Source organism: Melospiza georgiana, chromosome 4 (genome assembly GCF_028018845.1).
Source record: "Melospiza georgiana isolate bMelGeo1 chromosome 4, bMelGeo1.pri, whole genome shotgun sequence".
NCBI classification, from domain to species: Eukaryota; Metazoa; Chordata; class Aves; order Passeriformes; family Passerellidae; genus Melospiza; species Melospiza georgiana.
Window position 1 is genome coordinate 526188 of NC_080433.1, and position 18744 is coordinate 544931.

At 68.3% G+C, this 18744-nt stretch overlaps 1 protein-coding gene across 1 annotated transcript; it reads left to right on the plus strand.

Moving 5' to 3' along the window:
- Nucleotides 1-7736: 7736 nt before the first annotated feature.
- Nucleotides 7737-12693, plus strand: PAX4 (paired box 4). Its single transcript, XM_058022222.1, has 10 exons — nucleotides 7737-7749; nucleotides 8182-8312; nucleotides 8386-8601; nucleotides 9964-10039; nucleotides 10212-10325; nucleotides 10856-10938; nucleotides 11692-11761; nucleotides 12161-12219; nucleotides 12352-12475; nucleotides 12575-12693. The coding sequence occupies exons 1-10, from the start codon at nucleotides 7737-7739 to the stop codon at nucleotides 12691-12693; spliced, it is 1005 nt and encodes a 334-aa protein (XP_057878205.1).
- Nucleotides 12694-18744: the final 6051 nt, after the last annotated feature.

Below are 18744 nucleotides of genomic sequence, written 5' to 3' on the forward strand. Positions count from 1 at the left end.
CCGGGCGGGCGGAGAGGCCGGGTCGGGCCGGGCCGGGCACGGGCGGCGGGAGCGCGGCGGGGCCCGGGGCGAGCGCGGAAGGGACCGCGGGGCGGGGCCTGAGCCGGGCAGGGGGGCGCGGCCTCCCCGCGGCTCCGCCCCCCCCGCGCGGCCGGCGGCCAACGGGCGGCCGCTCCCGCCGCGCGCGCCGCCGCGCCTCGGCCAATGGCGACGCGCTGCCGGTGACGTCGGGCCCCGCGCGGCCACGCCCCAAGCCCGGCGCGCGGGTGGCGGGGCGGGACTTCCGGGGCGCGCGGCGCCAGGGACACGTCGGCAAAGGCCGCCCGCGCGCACACGTGGCCTCGCGCCGCCGCGGGGGCGGGGCCAGGGCGGGACACGCCCCTTTTCCGTCACAGATGGGCGGGGCTTGGTGGGGACACGCCTCTTTTCGTCAGCGGCGCGCGCCCGACCCCGGGGCCGGACCGAGATGGGTCTGGGGTCACGGGGGTCGCCCTTGCGGCGACCCCCGTGACCCCAGACCCATCTCGGTCCGGCCCCGGGGTTGGGGAGACCCCCAGACCCACCTCGGTCTGGCCCCGAGGTTGGGAGGGACCCCAGACCCATCTCGGTCCGGCCCCGGGGTTGGGGAGACCCCCAGACCCATCTCGGTCCGGCCCCGGGGTTGGGGAGACTCCCAGACCCACCTCGGTCTGGCCCCGAGGTTGGGAGGGACCCCAGACCCATCTCGGTCCGGCCCCGGGGTAGGGTCCCGCTCCCGGACTTTGCCGCACCGGCTGTGCCAGAGTGTCCCAGTCCATGAAGAATCCTCATCCCACCCTCTCCCTACCTGCCGCAACGTTCCACCGCTTCTGACCTCCCTGCTCCAGCCCTTTGATGATAATTTATTGATTGATTGCTTTTCTCCCCGTTTTTCATACTTAGCCCCCTTTTTCGGGGCAGGAAATCTCTGCCCAAGAACCTGGAAAAGCAGCTCCATTATCCTGATCCGTGGAATTTCTGGGCCTGCCACATCACTGTCCCATCCTGCACCTGCATTCCACCAGAGATGATGGGCAGCACACCTACAAGCCCCCAAATTGCCTCTTTTAGCCCGAATCCTGTAATAATCATCATTTTGATGGAAAAGAAAGTGAAATTGTAGGTGGGAACGTGGGGATAAACTCCGTTCTCTTGGTCGGCTGAGTCATCCGGGCTTTTAACTTCCACCCGTGCTTTCTGCAGGGGAAAACAATGGGATTTTCCAGGCATCCTGGTGCTCGGTGAGGAGCAGGGTGACCTGCAGGGAGAAAGCCCAGAAAGGTGCAAAAACAGCCTTGGACGTGCAGACAGGAGCGACAGAGGGAGGGAAATCAGGGAATCCTGGGATGGGTTGGGTGGGAAAGGACCCCAGAGGCCCTGCAGTGCCACCCCTGCCATGGCAGGGACACCTCCCACTGTCCCAGGCTGCTCCAGCCCCAGTGCCCAGCCTGGCCTTGGGCACTGCAGGGATGGGGATGCTGAGTGCAGCCCCTGGGAGCTGCTCCTGTCCCTCTGCCCTCCCAGCCCTCTGGAGCTGGCTCTGAGCTAGGATGAGGAGAGGGAATGCCAGGAACTGGGTGTGGAGCACTGGAACGGCCAGATCTCCTCTGGGCAGGGATGGGAATTCCCGAATCGGGTTATCCCAAATCTGGTTACCCCAGCACCCATCCCTGTGTGCAGCCTGGGAGAGCCCTGGGGATGCCCTGGGACCTGGTTCCCCCGAGCCACGGGCAGATGTTCCCTGTGGGATGGGGGCCCTGCTCCTGCCACTGCCGCTCAGGGAACGCAGTTCCAGACAAAGCCCCGGCAATGAGCTGTGGTGCTTTGGCAGCTTTGCCTCACTGCAGAAATCTCCTGGGATGATGGCATTCCCCGTTCTGCTCCCTCTGTGTCCCTGTTCCCATTCCTGTTCCACTCCATGCCCCCATTTCATTCCCTTCCTGTCCCTGTTCCTGTGCCACTCCAGGTCCCTGTTCCACCTTCCCCTTGTCCCTGGTCCTGTGTCCCTCCATGTCCCTGTTCTATCCTATCCCTGTTCCTGTTCCCTTGTCCCTCCATGTCCCTGTTCCATCCCCTTCATTTCCTGTTCCGCCCTCTTCATTTCCCTGGCCCCATGTCCCTCCACGTCCCTGTTCCTCCCTGTTCCCGTGTCCCTCCATGTCCCTGTTCCACCTTCTCCCTGTCCCTGTTCCCTTTTCCCCTCCACACCCCCGTTCCCATTCCCGTTTCCCTCCATGTCGCCGGTCTTGTGTGCCTCCCTGTCTCTGTTCCTGTGCCACTCTGTGTCCCTGTTCCTCCTTGTCCCTGTTCCCGTGCCCCTCCATGTCCCTCTTCCACTCTCTCCCTGTTCCTGTTCCCATTCCCATTTCCCTCCATGTGTCCAGTCCTGTGTCCCTCTGTGCCGCTGTTCCAGTGTCCCCGTGTTCCTGTCCCCATATCCCTGTCCCTGTGTCCCTCCCTGCTCCCGTGTCCATGTCCCTGTGCCACTCTGTGTCACCATTCCCATGTCCTTCCTCGTCCCTGTTCCTGTGTCCATGCCTGTCCCTGTGCTACTCTGCGTCCCTCCCTGTCCCCGTGTCCCTTCCTGTCCCCATTCCCGTGTCCCTCCCTGTCCCTGTGTCTCTCCCTGTCCCTGTTCGTGTCCCTCCATGTCCATGTTCCACCTTCTCCATGTCCGTGTTCCCATCTCCTTCCATGTTCCTATCTCCGTGTCCATCCCTGTCCCTGTGCCATTCTGTGTCTCTCCCTGTCCCTGTCTCTCTGTGTCTCTCCCTGTCCCCGTTCCCATGTCCTTCCCTGTCCCCGTGCCCCCTGTCCCATTCCCGGGCAGTGCTCCTGTCCCCCCTCTGGCGGAGCAGGGTCCCCTTCCTCCTCCCAGCTCCTCACCCACCATCCCTGCAGGGTCCCTCTCTCCAGACCCCAGTCCCCAGCACACCCCGCTCCTGCTGCCAGCCTGCAATGGGGACAAGGACCCGCTGTCCCCGGGCGGGGAGGGCTCGGCGCCCCCTCCCTGGAGGGACACCAGAGGGCAGAGACCCCCTGGGCACGGGCACTGGGACCGGGGGACAGATCCTCTGGGCACTGGGATCGGGGAGAGACCCCCTGGGCACGGACACTGGGATCAGGGACAGACCCCCTGGGCAGGGTCACTGGGATCGGGGACAGACCCTCTGGGCACGGGCACTGGGATCAGGGACAGACCCCCTGGGCAGGGTCACTGGGATCGGGGACAGACCCTCTGATCACTGGGATGGGGGACAGACCCCCTGGGCACGGGCACTGGATCGGGGACAGGGCAGTGCAGAGGGCAGCGAGCCCCGAGCCCTGACCGAGCGGGGCAGCTCTGCCCGAGCACGCCCGGGCTGCACGGGGCTCTCCCGGTCCCTCCCTCTGGAACAGCCCAGAGACACCAAGAGGGGATGGGGATGGAATGGAATGGGATGGAGATCGGATGGAAACGGGGAGCAATGTGGGGAATAGGATCGGGAATGTAGATGGAGATGGTCTGGGAGTGGAGGAGGAGATCGGGTGGAGATCAAAGCAGAGATGGAGAGGAAGCAGAGGTGAAAGAGAGGGGGAACAAAAGGATACAAAGATGGAGATTATGACAAAATACAGATGGAGATGGAGACTAAGTCACAAATACAGAGGCAGAAATGAAGATGGAAAGAGAAATGAAGATGCAGATGAAAATGGGTATAAAGGTGAAGGTGATGGATCTGCTCAGCTGGATCCCTGTGCCCTGCAAGCTCCCCGCAGAGCCGTGGGGACAGCTCCTCCTGCTGAGATGCTGCAGTGAGCGCCTTTCCAGGACGCGCCCTCTTTTGGGGAGCCCTGTGCTCCCCTCCAGAGCCCCCGGTGTCCCCAACACACCCCTGAGCCTGCCTGGGGACAGTGGGGACCGGGTTTTCTTTTTCCTTTCCTTTCCTTTCCTTTCCTTTCCTTTCCTTTCCTTTCCTTTCCTTTCCTTTCCTTTCCTTTCCTTTCCTTTCCTTTCCTTTCCTTTCCTTTCCTTTCCTTTCCTTTCCTTTCCTTTCCTTTCCTTTCCTTTCCTTTCCTTTCCTTTCCTTTCCTTTCCTTTCCTTTCCTTTCCTTTCCTTTCCTTTCCTTTCCTTTCCTTTCCTTTCCTTTCCCTTCCCTCTTTTCTCTCTCTGGAGTTGCAGCAGGGACACTCGGGTCCCCGCCATCCCCCGCTGTGTGCTGGCATTCCTGGCCCCCAGGGCAGAGGCCCCGTGTGCCACCTGCTGCCCCCATGTCCCCTCGCTATCCCTGGGCTGCTCGGCACCCTCAGAATCCCCGCAAAAGCTCTTCCCGGGGAGCAAGGCGAGGCCACAGGAGCACAAATGCCGCGGTGGGTCCTGGATCTTCCCTCCACCTTTCCAGAGCTCCGTCCCCACCTCTCCGTGTCCCCAGATCTGTCCCCACTGCTCCACCTCTGCCTTTGCACCTCCCCAAGCTCCCTGATTGCACCTCCACACCTCTCCACCTCTCCTTTTTCCTCTTTCCATCATTCCACGTCTTCACACCTTCACCTCTCCACCTTTCCCTGTCTCCATAATTCTGCCTCCACCTCCCCATCTCTCCATTTTAGCATTTCTCCACTTCTGCCTTTTCCCCTCTCAGTGTCCTTATGTCTCCATGTCTCCCCCTCTCCACATGGTCACCTCTCCGTGTCCCAACACCTATCCCCCATCTCCTCCCCATCTCCTCCTCTCCTCCTCTCCCTTTCACCACCTCTCCATCCGTCCCTGCACCTCTCCCGTGCCCTCCTCTCTCCCTCCGTCTCCTCCCGACTCCGTCCCTCCGGGTCTCCCCCTCTCCATTCCACCCTCTCTCCATCTCTGCTCTGCGCGTGTCCATCTCTCTCCCCACACCTTCCTCTGCCCGCATCTCCCGGTCCCGTCTCTGCCGCTCTCCCCGCTCTCTCCCCGCTCCCTCCCCGCCTTTTCCCGGCCCGCTTTCCGCTGCCCGCGGCCGCCGCCGCGCCCGGGACGCGCCAGGGACGCACGGCCCGGTGCCCGCCGCCGCCGCCGCCTCCCCCGGGCCCGCGGGGCTGCCCCGGCTCCCCGGGCGGCTCCGGGGGCTCCTCCCGCCGCCGGGGCAGCGCGGGGCCGGCCCGGGAGCGGCGCGGGGCCGGCCGGGGCTGTGCGCACCGGAGCCCGGCGCGCCCGTTCCCAGCGCGCGCGGCCCGGGGGCAGCCCCGCCGCTCCGGGGCCGGCCCCGAGCCCCCCGCGCCGCCCCCCGCCCGGGCCCGGGGGCTCGGGGACAGGCCCGGGCCCGGCGCCGCCGCCCCTCGGCCGAGCCCCGCGCCCCGCTCCCCGCGGCCGCGTTACGCACGGCGCCGGCCCGGCCCGGGGGCTCCGCCGGGGCTCCCCCACGGCCGGCGCGGAGCGGGGGGTCCCGGGCGGCCGGCGCCGAGCGGGGGGACCCGGCCCTGGGTGCGGGCGCTCCCCGCGCCGCCGGGAGCCCTCGCCCGGCCCCGGGGTGCGGGACAGCCGGGGCGCCCCGGGGGCGGCGGGGGGGCGGCCGGCGGCTCCCCGGGGGCCGGGGCCGGGCCCGGGCCCCGCGGGGCCGTGGTTAATGTGTAATTCGGAGCATATGGTATTTTCCAAAGGCGGGCAGCAGCGCGGAGCCCGGGGGCCGGGGCCGGGGTGCAAATAACGCTGGATGACTCGCGGGGCCGGGCGCGGAGGGCCACGGTGATGGGCTCCTCGCTGGCTAATATTTGCTCTTCAAATATTTTACTTGAAAGGTTTACAACGTTGTTTTTTTTTTTAATCTTCCAAGAAGGGGCCATCTGTGCCGGCGCTCGCCTGGAGCACACCGGGGAGTCCCCGCCGGGGCCCAGCCGCCACCCCGGGGGCCGCCTTCTATTTGTTCAGCACCCAAAATAAATCAAATCGATGTAATAAAAGCGAAGGTGGATTTATGATTGAATCCCATATGTCCCTGTTTGCTTTGCGGGAGAACGCGGGAGCGAAACCCCTCGGGGGGCTCCGCCGGGGGATCCCCGGGGATGCTCCGGGACGCGGGGAAGCGGCGGGGCCGTGCTGTCCGCCGGCCGCAGGTGCTGAAACGCCGGCGCTCCGCCGGCACCGGCTCCGAGCCCGGCCCGGGGGGCCCCGAGCGCCCCCAGGTCCCGACGGACCCCCCGGGCCGGGCGCGCGCTGGGCGCGGTCACGTCGGGCCGCCCCTTCCTCCCCGTGCCGCTCTCCCTCCCGCGGTGACATCACGGCCCCGCTGAGCGCCCGCCCGGCCCCAGCCCCGGTCCCGGCCCCAGCCCCGGTCCCGGCTCCGGCCCGCTCCGGCTGCCCCGAGGCTCCGCAGGTACCTCCTTGCGCCGCTGCGGCATCGCCGCTGTCCGAGCGCCCTTCCCGGCGCGTGGAGCTGCAGGGACCGCTGCAGGAATCGGTGGGGATCGTGCTTGAACCTGGAGAGCTCGGGGGTCCCCCGGCTCCGGCCCGGGCTCGCTGCTCCCCCCGCGCTGGCTCCGCACAGGGACCGAGCTCATCCCGGCCCCGGGGCCCCTCGGTACCCTCCAAGGGACACCCGCAGCTCGGCTTTGCAGCGCTCCCAGCCTCCCCGCGGGCTTTCCTGGGGCACAGAAATCCCTGTGCCGCCTGCGGGCACGGCACGGCCAAGGCAGGAGCGCTGGGGGCTCGTGTCCCGTTCCTCCCTCCCACCTTCCCTCCTTCCCTCCCGGAGCAGCCTCCGCGCACGGCCCGGGGCCGATCCAGCCCTCTCCGAGCAGGGGCAGGCGGGACGCGCCTCGGCTTTGCGGGAAACCTGCGGGAAACCTGAGGGCTTGTCCCTATTGTTGGATTAATTTGGCTTTTCCCGAATTTCCGAGGGTCGGTGTTGCCAAACTCGCTCGGGCTGTGCGGTGGGATTTGGGGACTGTGGGGGTGCCGGGAGGGTTTTGGGGTGTTCCAGGTGAAACCCCGGGTGGACTGGGGGCTCTGGCGAGGCCGTGCGGGAGCAGCAGCCGCCAGGCCCGGTGGCACCTCTGTGGCTGCGCTGCTGCCCAGGCAGGAGAGGCACCGGGGTCCCTGTGGGAATCCTGCCGGGAAATGCTACGGAGCCGGGCTGGGAGGGCTGGGGGTGTCCAGCATGGAGGCAGAAAGGCTCTGGGAGAGCTGAGAGCCCCTGGCAGGGCCTGCAGGGGCTCAGCAGAGCTGCAGAGGGACTGGGGACAAGGCCTGCAGGGACAGCACACAGGGAATGGCTCCCACTGCCAGAGGGCAGCCATGGGTGGCATCTTGGCAATGAGGAATTCCTGCCTGGGCTGGGAGGGTGGTGGGCGTGGGGATCCCTCCATCTCCATTCCCTGTGCATCCCGACACTCGGCTGGGCTGGGCTGGGCGTGGGGACCCCGCTGTGCCCGTGGGGTGTCCGGGGAGCTCTGCAGGCGCTGGGACACGGCTCAGCCACGGCGGCCCCGCTCCGCCTCGGCAGCACCGGCAGCATCTGCCGAGCCTCTCCAGAGCCCTGTGACTCTTTTCCGGCTCTTTAGCCGCTGTGCCTGCAGCACAAGGACTTCCCGAGTTGCCCCCAAGTGTTCCCATCCTCTCCTCCAGGGTTCCTGCCCCTGTCCCTCCTCCTCGCAGCAGGGTCGTGGCTGAGCCCTGGACAGCGGCGCTGATTCATCCGGCCCCGCAGCACCCCCCGTGTCCCACGGGGAGCTCCCAGGCCCCCACAGCCCCTGAAGCCTCTCCACGATGCAACACCGAGGTGAGGAGCGCGGCGTGCCCGGCGGGACCCGGGGATGCGCCGTGCCGCCATTCCCTGCTCCGCCCGGCCGCCCGTTCACCCGCGGCTCCGCAGGGCCCTGCCGGCCCCGGGCACATCCAGCCCCGCAGCCTGGCACCCCCTGCCCTTCCCAAATTCTCCCCGTGCTCTTCCAGGGGCTGTTTTCCTGCTTCCCGGCGCCGGCGTCCCCATTCCCTGCCTGCACCCACCGCCAGCACCGAGCCCCGCGTCCCTCCAGCCCCGGCTCCCCTTGCCCAGCCCCTGCAGCCCCCTCAGCTCCCCCTGAGCTCCCCCTGCCCAGCCCCTCCGGACCCCCTCATCACCCCTCTCTGTCCCCCTCCCCGGTGCCATCCTGGGGGGCCGGGGGGGCAGGACGGGCGGCCCCGCTGCCCCCAGCCCTGTTCCCCTCCCCAGGGCCCAGCGGGGTGAACCAGCTCGGGGGGCTCTTCCTGAACGGGCGCCCCCTCCCCACGTGCAAGAGGCAGAGAATCATCGCGCTGGCGGCGAGCGGCGCCCGCAGCTCCGACATCTCCCGCAGCCTCAAGGTGCGCCCGGCCGGGGCTGGGGGGGTTCTCCCGCCCCTCCCAAATGCCCCCCGCGCTCAAGCTCTGCCCGCAGGTGTCCAACGGCTGCGTCAGCAAAATCCTGGGCCGCTACTACCGCACGGGGGCCGTGGGGCCCAAGGCGGCGGGGGGCAGCAAGCCCCGCACGGCCACCCCCGCCGTGGTGGCCAGGATCGCGCGGCTGAAGCTGGAGCAGCCCGGGCTCTTCGCCTGGCAGATCCGCCGGCAGCTGCACGCCGAGGGAATCTGTGCCGGCAGCGGCATCCCCAGCGTGAGTCCTGCCCGGAGCCCCGGGGCTGCGGGAATTCACCGGGAAACGGGCAGGAGAGGGGGTCCGACCCACGGCCGGGGGCGGGAGGTGGGAATGGGAGCGGGGGAGGGCTCGGGACAGTGGGAGTGGGACAGGGAAGGGCTCGGGACAGTGGGAATGGGACAGGGAAGGGCTGGGGCTGTGGGAATGGTGAGCGGGGAAGGGCTGGGGGCAGTGGGAGTGGGACAGGGAAGGGCTGGGGTCAGTGGGAGTGGGACAGGGAAGGGCTGGGGGCAGTGGGAATGGGAGCGGGGGAGGGCTCGGGACCGTGGGAGTGGGACAGGGAAGGGCTGGGGACAGTGGGAATGGGACAGGGAAGGGCTGGGGTCAGTGGGAATGGGACAGGGAAGGGCTGGGGGCAGTGGGAGTGGGACAGGGAAGGGCTCAGGACAGTGGGAATGGGACAGGGAAGGGCTGGGGTCAGTGGGAATGGGACAGGGAAGGGCTGGGGGCAGTGGGAGTGGGACAGGGAAGGGCTCAGGACAGTGGGAATGGGACAGGGAAGGGCTCGGGGCAGTGGGAATGGGACAGGGAAGGGCTCAGGACAGTGGGAATGGGACAGGGAAGGGCTCGGGGCAGTGGGAGTGGGACAGGGAAGGGCTGGGGCTGTGGGAATGATGGATAGGGAAGGGCTGGGGACAGTGGGAATGGGACAGGGAAGGGCTGGGGGCTGTGGGAGTGGGACAGGGAAGGGCTGGGACAGTGGGAATGGGACAGGGAAGGGCTGGGGGCAGTGGGAATGGGACAGGGAAGGACTGGGGCAGTGGGAATGGTGCAAAGGGAAGGGCTGGGGCTGTGGGAATGATGGATAGGGAAGGGCTGGGGGCAGTGGGATGGATGCCCCGGGAAAGGCTCGGTGTGATGGGATGGATGTCCCGGGACGGGCTCGGAGCGATGGGAAGGGTTCTGGCCTTGGGAAGGACTCGGGAATGGGAAGGATGCACAGGGAAGGGCTCGGTGCTTGGTGAGAAGCCGAGCTGGAGCGGGTGGGCAGGGGAAGGCCGATCGCTCCTTCCCAGCCGAATCAGAGCCCCGAGCTCCTCCTCGGGCCGCGGGACACCGCGGGGGCTCCGTGACAGGTGTCCCTGCCGGGCAGGGCGATCTGCGCTCCCCAAGGACCGACCCACCCTGCCGGTGCCCCGCCGTGCCAATGGCCCCCCGTTAGATTCTGTCTGTCCCCGGGGTTCCGGGGTCCTGGGCCGCAAACCGGGAGCAGACGGGCTGGGCCCCGGGCCGGAGGACCCCTGGCTCCGGAGAGCACCCCAGAGACAGCTCCAGCTCCATTCCCGTCCCCTCCCGGCACATCCCCTGTCCCCTGCCCAGGTCTCCTCCATCAACCGCGTGCTCAGGACCCTGCCCAGCGACCTCCGGCTGGCGGCCGAGCCCCAGGACCCGCGGGGTGAGCCTTGCCCCGGAGCCCGGAGCCCTCCTGACCCTTCCTGGCCCCTCCGGGGAGCCCCAGCACCGGCTCCGGCCCCAGCACCGGCTCCGGCCCAGCACCGGCTCCGGCCCAGCACCGGGTCCGGCCCAGCGCCGGGTCCGGCCCAGCCGCTGTCCCTCTGTCCCCGCAGGGTCCCCTCCGGCCGCGCCCCCCGGCCCGCAGCCCCCGCAGGGCCCCGGGCAGCGGAGCGGGGGCAGGAACCGCACCGTGTTCTCCAGGCAGCAGGCGGAGGCTCTGGAGGAAGGTGCGCTCCGAGCGGGGCTGTTCGGGGGAGCAGTGCCGCTTTCGGGATGGGGTCGTGCCATCGCTGCGAGGCCCCAAACTGCCCCAGAGAGCTCCAGACCGCCCCAGACTACCCCAGAGCACCCCGAACCATCCCATACCCCATCAGACCACCTCAAAGCACCCCAGAGCACCCCAAACCATCCCATACCCCACCAGACCACCCCAAAGCACCCCAGAGCACCCCAAACCATCCCATACCCCACCAGACCACCCCAAACCACCCCAGAGCACCCCAAACCATCCCATACCCCACCAGACCACCCCAAACCACCCCAGAGCACCCCAAACCATCCCATACCCCACCAGACCACCCCAAACCACTCCAGAGAACCCCAAACCATCCCATACCCCAGCAGACCACCCCAAAGCACCCAGCGCACCCCACTCCGCTGGCCCCGCGGCCCGGCTGCAGTCACCCCCTGCCATGTCCCGCCCGGGTGCCGGGCTGGCTGTCCCGGCCCGGCCCCGCTCAGCCCGGTCCCCTTGCAGCGTTCCGGAGGGGACAGTACCCGGACAGCGCCACCCGCGAGCGCCTGGCCGCGGCCACCCGCCTGCCCGACAGCACCATCAGGGTAAGGGCGACCCGCCTGACCCGAGCGGGACCCGGGCACGTCCCGGTGCCCCGAGCAGCCCGGGGGGACCGCCGGGATCGGGGCTGCCAGCTCCGGGGGACAGGGAGCCCTCCCGCCCTCGGGGACACCTCCGAACCGTGTCACCGCTGCTGGCCACGGGGCTGGGACGGGCTCCGGAGGGCGGCAGTGACTGCCCGGGGCTGCGTTTGTCCTGGCTCGGGGGTCTCTCCCTGGCACACTCCCTGGCACACGTGGTACGTTTCATGGCACACTCCCTGGCACACCTGGCACACTCCATGGCACAATCCATGGCACTCTCCCTGGCACATTCTATAGCACACCTGGCACAGTCCCTGGCACACCTGGCACAATCCTTGACACATTCCCTGGTACACTCCATGGCACACACTCCCTGGCATTCCCTGGCACATTTCATGGCACACTCCCTGGCACACACTCCTCACACGTTCCTCCCAGCAGCTCCAGATCCACATCTCTGGGTGCCCGGCAGCCCCTTCCCTTCTGATGCCCAGAATCAAACCCATTCCTCTGCCCGTGCCCCAGCGCATGCCTGGGACCAGGACACGGGCATTCCTTTGCCCATGTCAGGGATCGAGCTCCGTTCTGTGCCCGTGTCCCTCCCGTGTCCCCGCTCGCTCCCGGGCAGTGACGGGCCCGTGTCCCGGGGCTCAGAGCTGTGCCAGGGGCCTGGGACGGGCAGGGGCCGCAGCCTCAGCTCCCGCCCCTGCCCAGGTCTGGTTCTCGAACCGCCGAGCCAAGTGGCGACGGGAGAGCAAGCGGCAGCTGGAGACGGGCGGCGCAGGTGACAGCGCGGGGACCGAGGGGACGGGACGTGGGACACAGGGGCGCCCCTGGGAGGGAGCGCGGCTGGCATTTGGCGCTGGGACCCCGGGGCTGCTTCCCAGAGCCCCGCTGGGAGCTGGGGAAGGGACACGGCCGCTCCCCGTGCGCCCCCGGGAGCCGGGCCAGGGCATTGTCCGAGCCAGGGCATTGTCCGAGCCAGGGCACTGTCCGAGCCAGGGCATTGTCTGACCCAGGACACTGTCCGAGCCAGGGCATTGTCTGACCCAGGGCACTGTCCGAGCCCGGGCATTGTCTGACCCAGGACACTGTCCGGGGCAGGGCACTGTCCGAGCCCGGACATTGTCTGACCCAGGGCACTGTCCGAGCCCGGCCATTGTGCCCGCCCGTGCCCACGCAGGCTCCTGGTGCGAGTGGATCCCGCCCGCTGTCGGTGCCGCCGCCGCCGCCGCCGCACGGGTAGGACATGGCCGCTCCCGGGTGCTGGGGACGCCCCAACCGGCCCGAGCAGCCTCTGGAGCGCCCGGTGCCCTCGGGGTGAGCCGGTGCCGGAGCAGCCCTGTGACACGGCGCTGTCCGGTCCCGACGCAGCCCCTCCCGGACCCCCCCGCGGGCTCGGCGCAGCCCCTGCACGGCCTCGACCCCCAGCCGCGCCCGCCGGCCCCGCTGCACCTCTGCGCCTCCGGGCCCTGCGCCTGGGACGACGCTTGCTGCGGTACGAGGGGCCGGCGCCGGCCGCCCCGGGCTGCTGGGGGTGCCCTGGGTGTCCCCTGCCGTGGCCCGGCCGTGCCTGAGCCCCGTGTCCATCCCGCAGGTCTGGCTCCCGGCGGGACCCCCGCTCCAGCGCCCTGGCAGCCCCTGGAGAGCGCCCGCTTCGCCCTGCTGCCCCCCGGGCTGCCCCCGCTGCCAGCCTGGGGCCTGGAGCCGCGCTGAGCCCCCGCTGAGCCCCCGCTGAGCCCCCGCCGCCCCCCGAGCTGTCCCGGCACCCCCCGAGCCGCGGATTGAGGATATCCGGGCAGGGCGGGCTCCGGGGGCAGCCGGGCCAGCACGGCCTGGCCAGCCCGCGGCAGGTCCCAAACCGCCTCCGGACACGGGGGATCGCGGAATTCAGGATCCCTGACCCGTTCCGGGAGCGTCACCAAACCCCGGCACTACCCCAGAGCCCGGACAGCTCTTTGGATCCCGCGGGAGCAGAGGGGATGTCCCGGGCCCGGGGATCCCAGCTGGGCCCGAGGGCACCGCGGGGCTGGCACCGGGGGTCCCGGCAGGAGCTGGGACAGAGGGGACAGCCCTGGGTGGCCGCAGCAGCTCGGGGGGCACCTCCGGCAGCTCCGCGTCCCTGGGGCTCCGGGCTGCTGCCGTTCCCGGGATTAAAGCGCTTTTCCCACCCGCCCCGAGCGCTCCGCGTCTCCTCCCGAACCGGGCCAGCCCCGCTCGTTCTCCCTCCCGGCTCCCGGCTCCCGGTTCCCGGTTCCCGGCTCCCGGCGCTGCCCGCAGCGGAAAGGCGCAGACGCCGCGGTGCTGGGGAGCACGAACAGCGTTGTTTGAACAGGAACGGGGCTGCGGCACGGGGGGCGGCAGGGGACGGGCGGGGGGACAGAGCGGCCCCGGGGCTGCGGCCCCTCGGGCCCCGCGGCGCGGCCGAGCCCCAAGGGAGCGGGCGGGACCGCGCTCGGCAGCAGAACCGCGTCCGCTCCGGCTGCGCTCAGCCCAGCTGGCTCCTCAGGAACAGCAGGAAATCCCTCAGCAGGTTGCAGAACTGCAGCAGGCTCTGGTACGGCACCGAGATCAGCAGGAGCCTGTCCGCTGCCTGTGTCGGTTCTGGTTCGGGGCTTGGGGCCAGCTCCTCGGGCTCCGGGAGGATGGTTGGCTCCGGTGTCGTCGGCGCCGGCATCAGCTCCTGCTCCGGCTCGGGCACCAACTCTGTCTCCTCCTCTGGCTCTGGTGTCGCCTTTGGCACTAGCGATGGCTCTGGCACCGGCACTGTTGTCGGCGCTGTTGTCGGCACTGTCGTCGGCACGGTCGTCGGCGCTGTCGTCGGCACCGTTGTCGGTACCGTCGTTGGCTCTGGCGTTAAATCTGGCACTGGCACTGGTACCAGGTTTGTTACCAGCTCTGGCTCTGGGGTTGGCTGTGGCACTGGCTCCGGCTCTGGCATCAGCTCTGGCTCTGGGGTTGGCACTGGCACTGGCACTGGCTCTGGCTCTGGCATCAGCTCTGGCTCTGGGGTTGGCACTGGCACTGGCACTAACTCGGGCTCTGGCATCAGCTCTGTCACCAGCTCTGGCGCTGGTGGCATGTCTGTTACCGGCCCTGGCCCTGGCACCACCAGCTCTGGCGTGGGCTCTGGCACCGGTGTTGGCTCTGTTTGTGCCTCTTGTTCTGGCCCTGGTGTCGGGGCCTCCTCAGAAGCTATGGTGAACTCTGCCTTAGGAGTCGGGGCGCACTTCGGCTCTGGTGCTGTCCCACTTATGTCTGCAGGGCTCAGGCTCGTCTGGATCAGGATCCAGTTGTAGAAGTGCTGAGTGGAGGTGTAGATCCCGGGGTGCCTGGCTCTGTCACAGCCTCTTCCCCAGCTGTTCAATCCCACCAGCCAGTAGTAGTCAGCTGCATTGTCCTTGCAGACGAGGGGACCCCCGCTGTCCCCCTGCACCGGGAGAGATGGTTCAGGGACTGTGGGGGGCTGCTGCCACCAATCCCGGGGCTGGCTCCTCTCTCCCAATCCCTGGGCTGGCTCCTCTCTCCCAGTCCCTGGGCTGGCTTCTCTCTCCCAGTCCCTGGGCTGGCTCCTCTCTCCCAATCCCTGGGCTGGCTCCTCTCTCCCAATCCCTGGGCTGGCTCCTCTCTCCCAGTCCCTGGGCTGGCTCCTCTCTCCCAGTCCCTGCCAGGTCCGCATTCCCAGCACATTCCCAGCACAGGTCAGGGGCTCTCTCATCTCTGCACATGGGCCCCAGATGTGCAGAGGACAGATGTTCCATGGTCACATCTGCACTTTGGGCCTGCCGGCGCCACTGGATGTGCTTTGTGGGCAGGAACAGGCCTTGGGGACAGGGGGACACAGGACAGAGACCCACGGGTGGGGAGGGGAGGGTGGACAGGGGACAGGCTGGGCTGCCTGTGGGGGCTCCTACCTTGCAGGTGTCGATGCCGCCCTGTGGGTACCCAGCACACAGGTTGTCAGCATGAACAGCCCCCGCGTACCACCGGCTGCTGTTGCAGAGCTGTGTGTCCATGAGGTGAACCTTGGCCTCCTGCAGCACCATGGCTGTTCCCTGAGCTGTGGGCACAGAGGGGAATGAGCCCCAGCAGCTCAGTACCCATCCCTTCCCCTGCCTGGGGTGAGCCCCCTTCCCAGGCCTGGCTCTGCCCCTTCCCCAGGGGTGACATTGTCCAGCTGTGTCCCTGCCCCTTCCCCACGGGTGACATTGTCCAGCTGTGTCCCTGCCCCTTCCCCACAGGTGATGTTGTCCAGCTGTGTCCCTGCTGTTGGCCTGGGGAAGGGGCCAAACCCCCGAGGTTTCCCAGGGCCAGCAGGAATTGTTTGGGTGAGCAGGGACCTTACAGCTCATCCCGTTCCATGCTTGTCTTGGTGGAGGCTCCTTCCCCCAGCCCGGGCTGCTCTGAGCCCGGCCCTGCTGGCGCCGTGCGGCCGGACCCTGTGTGTGCCCTGTCTGTGTCCAGCCCGTGTCTGTGCCCAGCCCGTGTCCCTGTGTGTGCCCAGCCTGTGTCCCTGTGTGTGTCCAGCCCGTGTCCCTGTGTGTGCCCAGCCCGTGTCCCTGTGTTGAGCCCGTGTCTGTGCCCAACCCGTGTCCCCGGGTGCCCAGCTCGTGTCCCTGTCTGTGTCCAGCCCATGTCTGTGCCCAGCCCGTGTCCCTGGATGCCCAGCCCATGTCCCTGTCTGTGCCCAGCCCGTGTCCCCGGGTATCCAGCCCATGTTCCTGTCTGTGCCCAGCCCGTGTCTGTGCCCAGCCTGTGTCCCTGTCTGTGCCCAGCCCGTGTCCCCAGGCACCCAGCTCATCCTGGGAGCACACATCTGTTGGGAACTCACCTCTGGCAAATTTCCAGCCAGCGATGTAGCAGGATTTCAGCTCCGAGACCCTGAGTGAGGGGTCGGGCACACAGCCCAGCTGGATGTAGTTGCTGCACTCCACGGGCTGGTCCAGCTCCACCAGGGCGATGTCGTTCCTGGCCGTGGCAGTCACATATCGCTGGTGCACCAGGAGCCTCTGGATGCGTCTCACCACAGCCCCGGGGCCTCGCTGTCTCAGATCTGTGGCCCCAATCACCACGTCCCACGTGGAGATGCCCCTGGGGAGCAGATGGACAGAGGGGTGACAGGGAGCAGAGCCACGGGCTGCAGCAGCCCAGCATTTCCCGGCCTTCTGCTTGCCCAGGTGGGCAGGGCAGCGGCCCGTGGTGCTGTGAGCTGGGTGCCTGCCCGTGCTCTGGGGACATCTCTGTCCCTGCTGTCTCTTACCCGGCCCTGGCGAAGCAGTGTGCCACCGTGAGCACCCACTGGGAGCTGAGGAGGACACCCGTGCACATGTGCCACGTGCCGTTCTCCCAGGTGGCCTGGATGCTGACAATGCCGGGCCAGGCCCCAGGCTGGACACTGGTGCCACCCTCACGGGACGTGCCAGCAGAGCTGTGGTCGGAATTCAAGGGCCGGAGCCCACAGGTGCCCCTGGAAGCACAAAGCCATCAGTGCCCTGCTCGGGGACAGCAGGGACAGGGAACCCCAGGGGCTCCTCTGTGCCCAGGCTGTGCCAGGGACCCCCCGAGTGCCCACTGACTTGCAAGTGTCCCCGGTGCCCCCCACGGGCCCAGCCAGGGCCAGCAGCACGAGCAGCCACAGCAAAGCCATCAGTGCCAACACTGCAGGTGGCAGAGCCAGAGCAGAGCTGTCACCTCTGGTGACACCCAGGGCCCTGGCAGTGCCCACAGTGCCACCAGGCCGGGGTGATGTCACAGAGGGGCCGGTTCCATGGGCAGGGCATGGCGGGGAGGGGCAGCTCAGGGTCACAGAGACGTGGAATGGTCTGGGGGCAGCACCCCAAGCGTGAGAGTGGTCAGACACTGCTGGCACCGAGCTGGGCATAAGCAGCTGGAGCAACCCTGGGAGAAGGATTTGGGGGTGCTGGGGGTGAGAGCTGGACCTGACCCAGCCCAGAACCCCCCAGACCTGGGGAGCAGGGAGGGGGATGCTGCCCCTGTGCCCCCTCAGGTGAGACCCCACCTGCAGAGCTGCCCCAACCCTGGGGACAACATCAGAAGGACCTGGAGCTGCTGCAGAGAGCCCAGAGGAATCCATGGAGCTGCTGCAGGGCTGGAGCCCCTCAGCTCCCAGGGAGCCAGGCTGGGGGAGCTGGGGATGCCCAGCCTGGAGAGGAGAGGGATCCAGGGAGAGCTGAGAGCCCCTGGCAGGGCCTGCAGGGGGACTGGGGACAAGGCCTGCAGGGACAGCACACAGGGAATGGCTCCCACTGCCAGAAGGCAGCCATGGGTGGCATCTTGGCAATGAGCAATTCCTGCCTGGGCTGGCATTGCCAGAGCAGCTGGGGCTGCCCCTGATCCCTGGCAGTGCCCAAGGCCAGGCTGGGCACTGGGGCTGGAACAGCCTGGGACAGTGGAGGTGTCCCTGCCCAAGGAAGCATTCAACACCCAGTAGAAGACAGACTGCTAATTAATGAAAGAGATTTTAATGTCGTTTAGAGCCAATTCGTTTCTTTGTCTGCTCAGAATGTACACAAGGGTGACAATGTTTTGTCCTGGGGTCTCTGTGGGGACCGGAGCTTTGCTGGCCACAGCCCGTGGCCAAGGACAGGGCAGGGCCGGACTCACGGACGCTGAGCCAGCGCGGTTCGAGTCTCGTTCATCCCGGCCGCACCGAGCAGCCCCGGGTCCCTCCCGCAGGGGACAGCGGGGACAGGGCCCGGCTGAGGTGGCACTGGGACACACCGAGGGCGCTCCAGCTCGTCCCCATCGCTCTCCGGAGGGTTCGGAGCACCGGGATGCTCCTCAGGCCCGTCCCAGCGGGGACACCCCCTTGGGCTGGGGCTGCAGGGGCTGGGGGGACAGCGACCAACGTGGGGACAGCACGGGACGGGGCGCGACACTGCTCCGTGTCACCTCCCTGCCCCGCCCGCCACGACCCCACTGCAGGCTGGCACTGAGACCCCCTCGGGGCGACACGGAGGGGACACGGGGGGATACAGAGGGGACACGGAGGGGACACGGGGGACACGGAAGGAACACGGGGGACGTGGGGGAACACGGGGGGACACGAGGGCACATGAGGCGCGGGACGGGACACGGGAAGAACACAACGGGACACGAGGGGACACGGGGGGAAGGGGGGGGACACGGGTGCACAGAGGGGGACACGGGGGGACAGGGGCTTGACGGGGGGGACACGGGGGAACACGGAGGGTCACGAGGGGACACGGGGGGACACGGGGGGACAGAGGGGGACACGGGTGCACAGAGGGAGACACGGGGGGACACGGAGGGACACGGGTGGACGGGGGGGACACGGGTGGACAGAGGGGGACACGGGGGGACACGGAGGGACACGAGGGGACACGGGTGGACAGAGGGGGACACGGGTGCACAGAGGGGGACACGGGGGGACACGGAGGGACACGGAGGGACACGAGGGGACACAAGGGGACACGGGGCACTCCAGGGGACACACAGAGGGACAAGGCATCACCCTGCTGTCACCGCCGTGCGGAGCCGGGCCAAAGGCCACGCCCCATCATCAGACCACGCCCACATAAATGATCACGCCCCGTGGAGACACGACCATTCCTTGCCGCTCAGGCCACGCCCCTCGCCATAAGACCACTCCCCCAACGCAACGGGCCACGCCCACGTCGCGCTCCGCGTCGCGCGCTGAGGCCACGCCCCATGTGGGCAGAAACCACGCCCACACCGGTGTGCACGCGCACATTGCCCCGCCCCTCGGTGTAGCCACGCCCACAG

What these genes read in the sequence shown, in the direction of transcription:
- PAX4 (XM_058022222.1), top strand. An exon ending in TGCCCGACAGCACCATCAGG is followed by an intron (nt 10,939 to 11,691) that starts GTAAGGGCGACC and finishes GCCCCTGCCCAG; the next exon opens with GTCTGGTTCTCGAACCGCCG. An exon ending in CCGCCGCCGCCGCCGCACGG is followed by an intron (nt 12,220 to 12,351) that starts GTAGGACATGGC and finishes GTCCCGACGCAG; the next exon opens with CCCCTCCCGGACCCCCCCGC.